This window comes from Penicillium cinerascens (genome assembly GCF_028974065.1).
Source record: "Penicillium cinerascens strain IBT 15544 chromosome Unknown contig_9_segment0_segment0, whole genome shotgun sequence".
NCBI lineage: Eukaryota > Fungi > Ascomycota > Eurotiomycetes > Eurotiales > Aspergillaceae > Penicillium > Penicillium cinerascens.
The window spans coordinates 235,001-249,419 of record NW_026695296.1 but is presented as its reverse complement, the minus strand read 5'-3'; the positions used below and the strand labels follow the sequence as shown (position 1 = coordinate 249,419).

The 14,419-nt window shown below is 52.9% G+C and overlaps 5 protein-coding genes across 5 annotated transcripts; 2 read left to right on the top strand and 3 right to left on the bottom strand.

The window, feature by feature from the left end:
• Positions 1 to 404: 404 nt before the first annotated feature.
• Positions 405 to 1,898, top strand: ssn3 (cyclin-dependent serine/threonine protein kinase SSN3; the record flags this gene model as incomplete). The annotated part of the gene is made up of 3 exons (XM_058453969.1): positions 405 to 459; positions 624 to 777; positions 830 to 1,898. The coding sequence occupies 3 exons, from the start codon at positions 405 to 407 to the stop codon at positions 1,896 to 1,898; spliced, it is 1,278 nt and encodes a 425-aa protein (XP_058306218.1).
• Positions 1,899 to 2,238: 340 nt separating this feature from the next.
• N7498_006906 (putative metaphase-anaphase transition protein (Mlo2)) lies at positions 2,239 to 3,973 on the bottom strand (the record flags this gene model as incomplete). The annotated part of the gene is made up of 4 exons (XM_058453968.1): positions 2,239 to 2,246; positions 2,305 to 3,709; positions 3,763 to 3,817; positions 3,882 to 3,973. The coding sequence occupies 4 exons, from the start codon at positions 3,971 to 3,973 to the stop codon at positions 2,239 to 2,241; spliced, it is 1,560 nt and encodes a 519-aa protein (XP_058306217.1).
• Positions 3,974 to 4,479: 506 nt separating this feature from the next.
• Positions 4,480 to 7,392, top strand: N7498_006905 (MCM DNA helicase complex subunit MCM2; the record flags this gene model as incomplete). Its single annotated transcript, XM_058453967.1, has 5 exons — positions 4,480 to 4,484; positions 4,537 to 4,646; positions 4,709 to 7,014; positions 7,070 to 7,239; positions 7,296 to 7,392. The coding sequence occupies 5 exons, from the start codon at positions 4,480 to 4,482 to the stop codon at positions 7,390 to 7,392; spliced, it is 2,688 nt and encodes an 895-aa protein (XP_058306216.1).
• Positions 7,393 to 8,296: 904 nt separating this feature from the next.
• N7498_006904 (Pal1 family protein) lies at positions 8,297 to 10,098 on the bottom strand (the record flags this gene model as incomplete). Its single annotated transcript, XM_058453966.1, has 4 exons — positions 8,297 to 9,063; positions 9,117 to 9,579; positions 9,634 to 9,875; positions 10,044 to 10,098. 4 exons carry the CDS (start codon positions 10,096 to 10,098, stop codon positions 8,297 to 8,299), a joined length of 1,527 nt encoding a protein of 508 aa, XP_058306215.1.
• Positions 10,099 to 13,148: 3,050 nt separating this feature from the next.
• On the bottom strand, positions 13,149 to 13,631 carry N7498_006903 (uncharacterized protein; the record flags this gene model as incomplete). The annotated part of the gene is made up of 1 exon (XM_058453965.1): positions 13,149 to 13,631. The coding sequence occupies one exon, from the start codon at positions 13,629 to 13,631 to the stop codon at positions 13,149 to 13,151; it is 483 nt and encodes a 160-aa protein (XP_058306214.1).
• Positions 13,632 to 14,419: the final 788 nt, after the last annotated feature.

Genomic DNA, 14,419 nt, shown 5'->3' with positions numbered 1-14,419 from the left:
GGACCCTCCATGTCACGGTGATAGCGATAAGGACCCGAAACCAGCACACCTCCGCGCCAAACACTGAACTTCCTCATCACCAGTTGATTCCCTAGTTCCTCTCATTCGCTTCGATACAAGCCCTTGGCCTCTCTCCGCCGTTCGCTTAAAACCGACTGAAACTCCGCACTTCTTCTCCAACCAACGCCAACCGTGTGGAGAGCCCCTTCCCGCCGAGATCCCGATGGACCGAACGATCCAATGAGCCTGACGAACCCTCCCTCCTCCGGTTCGATCTCTGCCCGAGCCAGAACCGCCAATCTGAAACGGAGCCTTCAGTCTGTCGATGGTAAATATTTGATCCTTGGTTGCTGTGTTGCTTGCTCTCTTTGCTGGGAAGCGTGACCTTGTCTTCCTTTTTCACCATGTTTGGGAAGGGCTTCCCTCTTCTGAATTCCGCCGGAGGCTTCTATCCTCGGGGTAATTTCTTTCCCGTTGATTCTGCGGTGGTTCGCCTACATCTTTGGTTTTGCGATCTTCCTCTGCGTGGTGGTTCTCATTGTTCTTATCGAAAGACACTTAGATTCGTCTCTGCTGGCAATCCCGCTATCTATTGGAAGTGCTGACGCATTATGCTGTTTCAGAGACACTTGACCCCCGAAGACCCGCCGGGTATACCAGCAAAGTCCGAGTTCGAGACCGGTATCATATTGTGGGGTTCATCAGCAGCGGAACCTACGGCCGAGTATACAAAGCGATTGGCAAAAATGGCCACAAAGGCGAGTTCGCGATCAAGAAGTACGGCCCGCAATAGCCCCGTCGAATCTCACCAGCTCTGACTCCTTCCTAGGTTCAAGCCCGACAAGGAAGGCGAGTCAATCCAGTATACGGGTTTGTCGCAGTCGGCTATTCGAGAGATGGCTCTTTGCACCGAGCTGTCGCATGCGAATGTCGTCCAGCTGGAGGAGATCATCTTAGAGGATAAATGCATCTTCATGGTGTTCGAGTATACGGAACATGACCTGCTTCAGATTATCCATCACCACACACAGCCACAAAGGCACGCTATACCCGCCAAAATGGTCCGGTCCATTTTATTTCAATTACTCAATGGGTTATTATACTTACACACGAACTGGGTCTTGCACCGTGATCTCAAACCAGCCAACATCCTCGTCACCTCAAGTGGTGCCATCCGTATCGGTGATTTGGGCCTGGCTCGTCTATTCTACAAACCACTCAACTCACTGTTCACTGGAGATAAAGTGGTTGTCACCATCTGGTACCGAGCTCCAGAGCTTCTGTTGGGAAGCCGGCACTATACCCCAGCTGTCGATATGTGGGCGGTAGGGTGCATCTTTGCAGAGCTTCTCTCTCTCCGGCCCATATTTAAAGGGGAGGAAGCTAAGATGGATAGCAAAAAGACAGTCCCATTCCAGCGCAACCAAATGATGAAGATCGTCGAGATTCTCGGACTTCCCCGCAAGGAGACCTGGCCAGGCCTCGTCTCCATGCCGGAATACACACAACTGCAGACTTTGGTCCTCCATAGACAGCCTGCCCACTTCCACCGAGGCCCAAACCTTGAAGGGTGGTACCAGAGCTGTTTGAAGAATGGTGGCTACTCTGCCACTTCGAGTGCTGGTACGCCCGGCGCTGACGGGTTTGATCTACTATCGCGTATGCTGGAGTATGATCCGACAAAGCGGATAACCGCCCAGGAAGCCCTGGAGCATCCGTACTTTACAAACGGAGGTCCCATTAGCGGGAACTGCTTCGAAGGCATCGAGGGCAAGTACCCGCATCGCCGAGTCACTCAGGATGACAATGATATGCGCACGGGCAGCTTGCCCGGCACTAAGCGCAGTGGTCTCCCAGACGACTCGTTGATGAGGGCATCGAAGCGACTCAAGGAATGATCTCTTCTATGCTGTATAGACACAAGATTCATCTTTCTCTCGTTCTTTGGAGTGCATAAGCCAGGCTTGGGGTATTTACATAGCATTCTTGTTTTTATTTGGCATCGGCATTAGCAAAAGTTCTCGGTTCCCACTACAGATACCTTTTCGAATGTACATTCTTCTTCCCGTGAATTCATTTCTGCAATATCGTGATGCGCCTAACTCCCCCTAGACCGATTCCGTTCCTTAAATCCCACCCGTCAAATCCTGTTCATGAGCCTCCATGCTATATTCAGCACATTGAATACCATTTGGTTCCCTGACATATGGGATCACTAATAATACAGATCGTTCGCAATCAATAGCCTAGAAAGTCGAGTCAGCAAATAGCTATAGCTATTGAGATAGAAATATCATCACATACCGTTCTGCTCACGTCGGCTGTCACCAGCATCGCCGCCACTGCCTTCACCTCCTCCCATGGCCTCAGCCTGGCCCGCGGCATCTTTAATACCCTGCTCGTCGCCGCGCAGCTTCTCGAAGTACCCCTTAATATCATCCGCGCTGACAGCCTGGCCGCTCTCAGCAAACGGCTTGAGGAAGTCCTTGACCTTGTCGCGGAGATGGTTGTAAATCATGGCACCCTCGATGGCACGCACGCGGTCGACATTGCTTAGTGCTGCCTCGCCACGCTCCAAGAGACTGCCAGTGCCTGTACTCGCGGCAGCATTGGCCTCCCCATCGTCAGATAGGGGCGGTTCGTAGTTATCTTCTTCCTCGCGTAGCTGTGGATGCGGTGCAAGCTTGGGGAAGCACTCTGGACAGCGGCAGAGGCGGTCATAGAAATCCTGCTCAACGAACAAGGAAAATGATTTAGTCGGTGCGGAGGCAGGAAGTGAGGCATGTTTGGGTTGCGGAGCGTCAGGCTTAGGCGCATCAAGCTTGGGCGCGTCGGTCACTTCGTCGGATTTCGTGGATTGCTCTTCTTTGATAGGAGCCAGTGTGGATATTTGCGTCTCGTCTTCTTTGGTGCGCTTTGAGGCGGGCTCATGAGGGGTCTCGTCATCATCCTCCGCCTTGCGCTTCTTCGAGTTATCGGCCTGTTCCTTGGGTCTTTGAACATCTTCCACAGCCGAGTTCTTCATGCCACCATTCTCATACACTGGTGGAAGGAACCCGGGAGTTCCTGCATACGGCTTCAGCCAGGGATTGGAGTTCATGCACTTGAAACAAATGAGTTGCCAGAAATAATCTTCAGCGGGAAATCCGGGAGGCAGAGGGGTTTCATCATCATCATCTACCGGCGCATCATCGAGACCGTCTCCTCCGCCAAAATGCCCATGCCTCTTCTCAGACTCTTTGCTCTTATACCAATCCCGAGGGAGGCCGATGAGACACTCCGGATGCCACCAGTCTTCGCCGCAGCCTCCGGTCTCAACAGTACCGAGTCCCAGGCATTGGAACATCGTTCCTTTCTCTTGGTGTGCGTCATACTGTTCACCGCAACCACAGAATTGATTGCGAAAGTTGTGGTTGTACTTGTTGCCGGGCGCAGCCTCTTGCGACTTGACACCCTTTCGGCCGGTTTTCGGGTCTTCGCGCAAAGTGCATGGCGAGGACAGGCGTGTAGTACCGCAGTCACAAACAAAGTTTCGCTTATTGAAGAGCTCTACTAACTCGTGTTCACTGTGGCAGGAGATCTGACAGGAATAGCAAACGGCGGCGGGGGTATAAGGGTCATCAGGGTTTGCAGGTGGAGGATTGCAAGTCAAACAGGCGAAGAGACTCTGTCGCAACGGACCTAGAGCGTACGTGCACGAATCGAAAGACTGAGGTGATGTCAGCTCTGTGACCAGGGTGTACACTCTCAGAATGCGCTCACATATGGAAGGGCTTCGCGCGCATCGGCCTCAAGTCGGACCTGAGATTCAATGAACCTTCAACGAGTTAGCTTTCATACTCGCATGACGTTGGCGACAAGTGAGGAGATGGGGCGCGTACTCTTTTGCTGTCTGGGAGTTTTGAGATCCGAAGCTTTCGCGTCGCGCAATGTCAGCCTTTACATGGCCATTAGCTGTATGCGGTGCATCCATTCTGAGAATGCTTGAGTCGTATCGTTTGGGGAAGTTTATGAATGCAGTGACGCTGTCAAGGAAGAAGACCCGGCCGTGCCTGCGATGCGGCGAATCGAGGCGATGTTTGGGTTGTTTGCAATGGCGCTTCCTTGCAGCCGCAACGACGCAAGACTTTCAACGCCGCGTCTTGATGAAAAAGATAGGCAATTAGACCACTGTGATTGTCGTCGAGTCTCCGAATTCTCCTTCTACTTGCACCAACTGAGCAGAAACCGCATGTATCGCGGTGTGGTGCAAGTCCGGTCACGTGTGTTTCCTAATCGGGGTAAATTGAAACGCGTCGCGTCTCCAACACACGCGCGTGTCCCGACCACCAGACTTTCCGCCCTTCGCTCCCTCCCTTCCAAACCTATCAACCACGCCTTCGGGGCCTTCGAGAAAAAAAAGGATTCCCCATACCACTTCTTTTTCTCATTCCAAATACTTCAATCAGTCCCAAATTTGAAGACTGAGCCCTGCACATCATGGAGTGAGTGTCAACATACGGCTATTTTCAGCGCACACAGGCTAATGCAAAGTAGTCCCCTCCGGCCTAGCAGCTCGGCCGCAAACCGTGGACCGAGATCCAACACTCGGAAGCGAGAGAGAGAGGAGGAAATTTCTTCACCGGCGCAATTGCCTCCCTCCAGTCGTATGTCGAAGCCCTTTCCCGCCTGCAGAACCTGCGTGGGTGCAGACTGACAATATGAATAGCCATGGCCCTGGCCTCATCCCCACCCCCGATGCCATTTGACGAGGATGAGGACGATGATGAAGAGGCCGAGCTTGTGCCCGATATTGACGATGTGGATGAATTAGCCGAGGATGAGGACGGAATTGATCTTTTCGGCGACAACTTTGAGCGGGACTACCACGATGCCGCAGAAGATCAGTATCAAAATGAGGCGTACATTGATGACGACGGAGACCATGACGAACTCGATGCCGCCGCTCGTCGGCAACTAGACGCTCGGCTGAACAAGAGAGATCGGGAACTCCAGCGTCGGCGCCGTATGCCCGCTGCCTTTCTCCAAGATGATGACGATATTGAGATGGATCTGTCACGCCAGCCCCGCCGTCGCCGACACCACTATGACGAGGACCGCGAAGATATCGACATGGCAGATGAAGGGATGGAAGAGTTGTCTCTTGAGGAACTGGCGGACGTGAAAGCTGCCAACATCACCGACTGGGTCACTCAACCTCAGGTTCTCCGCTCCATCTACCGTGAATTCAAGGCCTTCCTCACGGAGTTCATCGACCCCAGTGGTCAGTCCGTGTACGGAAACCGCATCAAGACCCTCGGTGAGGTGAACTCCGCTTCGTTGGAAGTTTCCTATGCCCACCTGAGTGAGACCAAGGCGGCGTTGTCATACTTCCTCGCCAACGAGCCTACCGAGGTGTTGAAGGTTTTTGACCAAGTCGCCCTTGATGTCACCCTTTTCCACTACCCGCAATACCACGACATTCACAGCGAGATTCACGTGCGCATCACCGATGTGCCTATTATCTACACCTTGCGCCAGCTGCGTCAGTCTCACCTGAACTGCCTGGTACGCGTTAGTGGTGTTGTTACCCGCCGCACCGGTGTCTTCCCGCAGCTGAAGTATGTGATGTTCCTCTGCCAGAAGTGCGGTATCACTCTGGGTCCCTTCCAGCAAGAGGCTAGCCAGGAGGTGAAGATCTCGTTCTGTCAGAACTGCCAAAGCCGTGGTCCTTTCACAGTCAACTCGGAGAAGACTGTCTACCGCAACTACCAGAAGTTGACTCTGCAGGAGTCCCCCGGATCCGTTCCCGCTGGTCGCCTACCTCGGCAGCGTGAGGTCGTTCTGCTAGCCGACCTGATTGACACGGCTAAGCCCGGCGATGAAATCGAAATTACCGGTATCTATCGCAACAGCTACGACGCGCAGCTGAACAACAAGAACGGATTCCCCGTCTTCGCTACCATCATCGAGGCCAACCATGTGGTCAAGTCCCACGACCAGCTTGCCGGTTTCAACTTGACCGAAGAGGATGTGCACGAGATCCGGGCTCTGTCTAAGGATCCCGATATCGTGGACAAGATTGTTCGCTCTATGGCGCCCAGTATCTACGGACACTATGATGTCAAGACCGCTGTCGCACTATCGCTCTTTGGTGGTGTCAGCAAGCAGGCGCAGGGCAAGATGTCAATTCGTGGTGACATCAACGTTCTGCTTCTTGGTGACCCCGGTACTGCCAAATCGCAGGTCCTCAAGTACGTGGAGAAGACTGCTCATCGTGCCGTCTTCGCGACCGGTCAGGGTGCCAGTGCCGTCGGTTTGACTGCCAGTGTTCGCCGTGATCCTCTAACAAGCGAATGGACTCTGGAAGGTGGTGCACTAGTGCTGGCTGATCGAGGTACTTGTCTTATTGATGAGTTCGACAAGATGAACGACCAAGACCGCACATCCATTCACGAAGCTATGGAACAGCAGACCATTTCTATCTCCAAGGCAGGTATCGTGACCACGCTGCAGGCTCGCTGTGCCGTAGTCGCCGCCGCCAACCCTACAGGCGGCCGCTACAACAGCACCAAGCCCTTCTCCGAGAACGTCGAATTGACTGAGCCTATCCTGTCTCGTTTTGATATTCTCTGCGTGGTCCGTGATCTGGTCGAGCCTACCGAGGACGAGCGTCTGGCCAACTTCGTGATCGAATCCCACCACCGTGCCAATCCGGCCCGGCCCCTGCGAAACGAAAAGGGTGACCTAGTTGACACCGACGGTCATCTCGTTGATGCAGATGGTTACCGTATCGACAAGCAGGGCCGCAGGATGGCCCCATCCCAGGAGGAGATCGCCAGGCGCGCGGCCCAACAGAAGCAGTCCGAGGAGGAGAAGGAGGGTGAGATCCCGCAGGAGCTGCTGCGCAAATACATTCTTTTCGCCCGCGAGCACTGCCACCCGAAGCTGTACCAGATCGATCAGGACAAGGTCGCCCGTCTGTTCGCAGACATGCGCCGCGAGTCCCTGGCCACCGGTGCTTACCCTATCACTGTAAGTTTTTACTTGTTCAATTTTTCCTTGAGACATTGTGCTAATAATATCTTAGGTCCGTCACCTGGAAGCCATCATGCGTATTGCTGAATCTTTCTGCAAGATGCGCCTGTCCGAGTACTGCTCTGCCCAGGACATTGACCGCGCCATCGCCGTGACCGTGGAGTCCTTCATCGGCAGCCAGAAGGTCAGCGCCAAGAAGGCGCTTGCCCGAGCATTTGCGAAGTATGTCATGCTCCTTTGTCTCAAGAGATACGTCTGTGCTAACATCTTCTCTTCAGGTACACACTCTCCAGGCCCAAGCCGCAGTCCAAGCGCCGTGCCGGCGTCGCCCAGCCCAACCCGCATGTGCCCCGAACTTCTTCCGTGGCGCGGTAGACATTTCCAAGTTCAAGGTTGCGGTTTCTTTTGAGTACAATACCATTTTGTCTGCATCGGGGGTGACCGGCGTTTATTTTTCATTCTACTGCGAGGGCCTCGCTGGTTGGGCCATGATTTAATGAATGAACATGATATTTCCTCAACCAATGAACATCGTAGAAACCTCGCTCTAACTCCCATCCGAGACAGCCTCGGCAAAAGAAAAAACAAGACCTGATTCAGTAAACCCGGCCTTCTTCAATGCCGGAATTGCCAGGCCCAGCGTCCACGTAGCCGCCCAAACTATCAACAGCTCGGCAATAGAATGGATATGTTGGGTGACTCGTTGATGCCCCGGACATGATTTGCTTACTTGAATGGAGGGATATCATGAAGTAGGCACATAAGTAGCTCAAGTCAGAGATCAAATGTACTTTACATACCCAGAACAGTTAGTCCAAGTACAGTCTTAATATACTACATCGGAATAGTTCTTGCACGAATAAAATGCGAACAAAATGCTAATAAAATGCGAATTGCCTTCCTAACGCCATTAAAACGATGTAATGCTATGAGAAACACGATTTTGCAGTCAGGATACATTCCTGAAAGCAAAACGGCTAACTAATACAAGAAAGGAGGCTCGATTCAAAACACGATAGCACATCGGGGCTTCATGTTTCTTGCCTCCCAAAAAAAACAAAAAAAAAAAAAAGAAATTCAAAATTCGGATCAATCAAACCGATTCCAGGGGATATCAACGCCATCTCGGGGCGCCAGAATGCGAGCGGCGCACATGTTGGGTATTACACATAGAAAAATCAGTCTCCCCCCGGGAGAAGGTGGAGTAGGGATCAGCGTGTGCTGGTTGTGGCCAGCCCGGTGGGAGATGCAAATGTTGATGCCCTATCCAGCAAACACCTTAATCGCTAGTCCGACGCGCTGGGCGCTCTGGACGTGGCTTGCGCAGACTTTTCATCCGGTTCAGGAAGCCACCACCGGGGGAACTGAGCTTGGGATCGTCGGAGCCACGATCGTTGGTCGATTTGCGCTCCAGACTAGTGGGCTGCTTGGGGCTGCTGGAAGAGCGCAGACGGCCACCTTCAGCTTCCAGGCGCGACTCCTGGATACGGGATCCCTTTCTGTCCCACTCCTCGTCATAGTCCTGGAAGAAGGGGTTTCTCTCGTTGCCACGCGAGGAGGCAGAGTGACTAGAGCCCAGTGCCGGGGCCTGAGCCGGGGAAGAAAGGCCGCCCTCTCGACCAGAACCACTCTTACCGCGCAGCCGCTGCGCCAGACTCTTCTTGCGCTGGAGACCTCCACCCTGCGAAATCTGCTGCTCGTTCTCACTTTGCCGACGCGCCATAGCTGCGCGACTGGCGGGTGCACCATCCAAGAAAGTGCTGGTTCCCAGACCGTAGCTCTCGGCTCCGTGAATCGGCTCCACACGCCGGCCGGGATCGAAGTTGACCGTCGCACTGCGCTGCACTCCAGAACTCGCGAAGTCATTGTAACCCTCCTCCATTCTACCGTGGAACAAATTCAAGTCAATATTAGAGTTGTTCGGGCCTGCGCCGCCCAATGCCATGTTGGAGGAATTCTTAGGGAATGCCTGCATGGGTGCGACGCGTGAGCCTTTGCGGTTGCGGTGAGGGTTGCAGGCGTCGAATGGTCCATCGTGGTGGAACACTGTATTCACGTCAGTATTTAATGGACTCGTAACGGGCATCGGAATAACTCACTCCCAGTTCCGTAGATACTTGTCACGTCCAACTTGTCAATGACGTCGAGTCGGCGGTCCTTACGAGAGGAACGAGACTTGCCGTCACGGTGACGGCCCTCGCGGTCGCGATGGCGCCGCTCGCGTCGGCGCTTGTCATCGTCATCATCAAAAAGCTTCGAGGCCCGCTCCATGACTGAAGACTCTGAATTTCGCCGGGGTCGGCGAGAACTCTTCTCGCGGGGGGCCGTAGAAGACGCCTTGGACAAACTGGGAGGATCGGCGAAGATGTCGAAAGGGTCCTTCGATTTCGATTCCGCAGGGCGTCCCGACGGACGCTCTCTCGAAGTACGAGTGCGATCGGAGCGGTCGGGCCGCTCAGAGCGCATCTTCGAGGCATCCGGGCCAGGTCGAGCGCCTTTTGACGCGGAAGTCATAGTTGGAGCGGGAGCGGGAGCGGGGGCGGGCTTAATTGAGAGGTTCTCCTGAGATGGGTTTAGTGATCATGAGATACCCACGGCTACATTCAGAGTACGTACGAAGAGCTCTCGAGTGTTGCTGGTCATATCCGGCTTCTCGGCTGGGGAGAACAAGGTGGCACCTGTGGACAAGCCCGGGGCGGATTGCGGCGACAGAGCGTCTGTCTCGTCCAAGAAAGGATTCGTCGACCGGGGACGTTCCGGGCGAGCGCTGGTCGTCGATGTGTTGGACGGAGACAAAGCACGGTTTCGAAAGGGGTTGTTTGAACCAAAGCTGGGTGCTGTAGGCGAGACTTGAGGGCCTGGGGAAATCGGGTCAGTTCTGGTGTCTAGAACTCTCGCAACGGGGGAACAGGGGTGATTTAAGAGCAGAGAGAACAAAGACCAGGGGAACAAAACACAGGACCAACAGCAATGAGCAGTCAGAGCAACCGCAGCAATCAGAGGCCGTCATGACGAGCGTTACGCACCTGTCGTCGCCAGCGACGCGCCGGGCGGGTACCCGAGCGCTGGAGGGGCATTCATCGTGAGATGAAAGGGAGACGAGTGGAGGTCTTGATGCGTTAGAGGATGCGTTAGAGGATGCGTTAGGGTGTCGCACGAGGAAAGTTGAAACGGAAGAGAGTACGGAGAGAGGAGGAGAACAAAAGTCAAGAAAAGAGTAAAGAGTAACGGGGGCGAAAAGGGACAAGGGATCAACGGGGGGGTTTGAGTACGTAAAGGCGATCTCCGTGTCTTCGACTCGCTCTACTTTACAACCGACTGCCCTTTCCTTCTATCCCTGCTAAACCTTACTCTCGATTCTAAATTTCCCGGATTACCGACTATGTTTTTGACTATTCCGTACGTTGGTACCTGCACGGCTGCAGAAAACCCCCCCCCCCCAGAGTCAAAATCCAGGGGCGGCAACCCTCGCGATCGACACGGCTCCACCCATTCGTGGCGTGAATTTCCGAATTTCCCCTGTCACCGTCGATGATAATACCCAGATGCACAGTCCTATCCGTCGAATTGTTGGCCTTTCGATTCAAGATTCCTTCTCCATCTCCCAGCCGTTCGGAATGACGTTCGCATTCCTGCGTACACCTGGGTGTGCCCTGTCTGATGTCATCTTTCGACAGGAATGTGGATTCGCCGCGGCTCACGCGAGGTGCCTCTCATTGCGATCTCGCACGGTCCCATCCAGATCCAACGCCGGTGACAGGACGATCAGATGCAGTCGAACACTCTGATCCCGTCATCTTGCTCAATGACTACTTACCGTGTACCACCTACAATATATCCCCCTTGGCGGATAAGGCATTTGACATGTCAGAGCGTTCTGGGTTCAATAGCGGCGGCTGCTGGCCCCGAGATTGATGTGACGAGGTACAGGCGTTCATTTTCGCTTTGTTTATTGTTTTTTGGACTTGGTTCTTCCTTGTGCTTGGGCCATTGCGGTGGTCGGTTCGGTTGCCTTCCATCCTCGGCTGCATTGGCAATGCCGCTGCAGGCACGTCCAGAGGCACTCACCACGAATTGCAATTCCTACCGCTTCGATTACAATTACTCTCCTCTGTACCAGCCAGGTGACCCGATGCTGGTTCCCGAGGACTTCTTAACCGATCTCCGTCATGCAGACCAATATGCTGAATCCAACTACGCAGACAAACATGTAAGGACACCGAGATGGGACGACGTGGCTTCCACTGGGGCAGCTCTAGCCTGCGGGTAAATTAAACGTGCCCAAAAAATTAAAATAGTGGCAGTACTGGAAGAAACTTGGAAGGTGCCCACATGTTGGATGTCTTAAAGTACTTTCGCTATTTTTAGACACCGGGTCATCCATGGATCTTTCACTATCAGCCCTCGAGTACTCCATGTAGAGATCTGCACGACAACAGATACATCCTCATAGCACAGATCAGGCTGGTCATTGGTCCTGGTAATCACTTTTACGTTCACCTAACTACTTTGCGATACGACGTGGAGATCATTCTAGAAATTGAAGAGATACAAATTAGACTGGACCGCCAGGAAGGCGCTAAATCTAGCGGTCAAAGCAGGTGGTCCATTCTGTCTCAGTCGTCAGCCAATAGGAAGCGCATCGCTATGGTAGTTACCGTCTCCTTGTTGGCGTTCTGGAGTGAACAGGGAGTCATACCGTAGTATTCTGTCCTGAACAGCATTGGTATCACATCGCCACCCCCAGCAGACCGATATCAATGGCGTTTTGCAGATGTGGAGCCCGTTTTTCTCTCTGGCTGGTCTCGTTCATTGGTATGATTTTCATCAACGCCCCCCTTTCTATATTTCCGGCAATGTATTCATTGAGAGTATCCTGGCGGCTGTGTTGCAAGCAGCGCTGGCCATCAACCAACACATCATTCTAATCACGTTTAACCAAATTGGATTCTACTACTACATCTTCTACCTAGGTATGCTTATTGCCGGTGTAAGTGCAGTTCCATCGTTGATTTAACCTCCGATCACTGATGCTTACCTCATACAGACCGCCACCATATTTTTCAAGTTTCCCGAAACGGACGGTAAAATTGAAGTTGATTGGCTGTACTTTTTGAGAACTTTGTGCACTGTCATAGATACAAGAACGATCGAGGGCCTTGAAGCAGGACCTGAGGCTCGCCCAAGGATCTGCGAGAAAAGCGCAGTGATTATTAAGAAACATTCTTCAGCAACGGTGTAAACGATTGTTTTGTGGCATTTATCATGCATCTATCAAGTGAACAAATAGTTCATTTGGTTCTGCAGTTGGATTGTTTGGAGGTTGTTTCTGTACGGACCAGAATTGTTGCTGATGTCAGGACTGATTTCCAGTCTCGAGAAATGCAAAATTAAGTTTGCCTCTCCAATTAGGTCACTCAGTCGATTGATAATAATGAGCCTCATAGGGAGCTGACACCTAGGATATACCCGATTTATGCCAAAGCTATGGGTACCTTCAACTATACCTCGGCATATATCGAAGCCTTCCAATGTTTTGGCGATACTTCCAACTGCATTGACCCCAGCGGCAAGATAGCCAAGCTCATCTATTGTTTCATTATTAGCTCATGAGAGTGCCAGCATGGATGATAGTTGGGGCTGCAGCCCATCAGAAACGCACCCAGACGTAATTCGACTGCCAGAATAGCTACCCCTGCATATCTTATATGATAATTACTTTTTTCGATTTTGGGATCTACGTCGTCGAACAAACGAGTGCTACATGGGATGATGATGTCAAAAAGAAGGGAAGTATTCAATGTCTCTCGAGTATATCGGTGGTATAAGGTCTGCCAGACAGCAATGAAGAAATGAGAGCCAACCAAACGCCAGATCTTGAAAACGCCCAAAAAGCAGAAAGGGTATTGCTTTCCCGGGCAGCAGGACGGATAACCGGTCCAATATGGCTGCATCCGTGGAGACCCGGAAGACAAACCCAAAAGAACCTCCGCAATGGGCGCCGATGCAAACACACACACAGAAAAAAGGAAAGTTTCCAAGACATGGATCCCGTCCATGCTCGTTGGTAGATGTAGGTATATCATCCTCTTCTAGGGACCTGCCCCTCGCCGCCATAGTTGGTCTCTTGACTACAAGGTCACGCTTTCGAGGTCACGCATGACGATCGACATCTGTGCTCGCTTGGCTGCTTCGGCAACGAGGTTAAAGTCCTGCAGAAAGGGCGCAGTGGCTGTCGGACCTCCAAGGCGGTTGGCTTGGTTTGGATAGCAGTCGGTGGCGGCCTGGGTGGCGGGTACACCCTCCGATAGAGGAACGGTTCCGGCGTTGTCGCCCTGGGTAGGGACTGGTAACCCGGTACGTCGAGACGGATCGTTCAGTGCCTGGGATAGAGGCTGCGTCTGGGACATGGCGGACTGCGGAATACCGGCCGAGACAGGCTGGAGAGATGCAGCAAAGGCCTGGCTAGTCGGTTTCGAGGAGAGATCAAAGGGATTCGGCGGTTGGGGTAAGGTGCTGGTGAGGTTGGAAGAGGGTGCGAGCGTCGAAGTGGTGGAGAAAGAGGGTCGAGCGGGGTCCTGAGGAGCGTGGGCTGATCGCAAAGTGGAATTCATGATGCCACACAGTATACTCTAAACGGCGAGGTGTCACTGATGAGCGTGATGCAATGGGTGCGTGCTGGATCTGGGGATCCGCAGAGGTCGAAGTGAAGCCACAGTGAACGAACGCAGCGTCACGGCACCCCGGATGATCGCAGCGACGTCGGGCAAAGGGAACAGGGAACAGGATCTGGGGCAAGGTTTTGAAGGACCAAGACGTGGGGGGGAAAACCCAGATCGCTTAGAGAATGACGTCTGGGAAGGGGGAAGAGTGAAATCAGGAGAGAGGATCGAGGCGGAAGGATGAGTGAAAGGAGGGATCGAACTGCGACATGGAAATGATTCCCCCCCGAATGGAACGGCAAAATCACCATCAGGTTACTCCAAATCTGGCGCGGCGTCGATCCGAATATTACCCCGTAAAATTCCCGTATCTCCACTCACCCCCACACGTCAAACAATGCCGCATGTGGAAAATTACGGTATGTAATTACAATGCCTCGGCCAAAGTCACATGATGGGCACATGTAGCGTTCATGATTCTTATCACGACTTTTGCCTAGGCTCTTCCGAGGCTAGCTGAGACGGGATGGCTCGCAGATATGGTGACGAATATACATGCCCATCGGCATCTGATCAGGGAGTCTGATGTGTTCTAATTGGTTGCTGCGGAACTACATTCCAGGATCGACCCGGGAATACCTGATCTACAAAAGTAAATCGGGATTCATGTCCTCCTACAGAGCAAGGGAATAGCACTGGACTATAGTGTTTTCATGCGATGAACAACTGTGACTAGATCA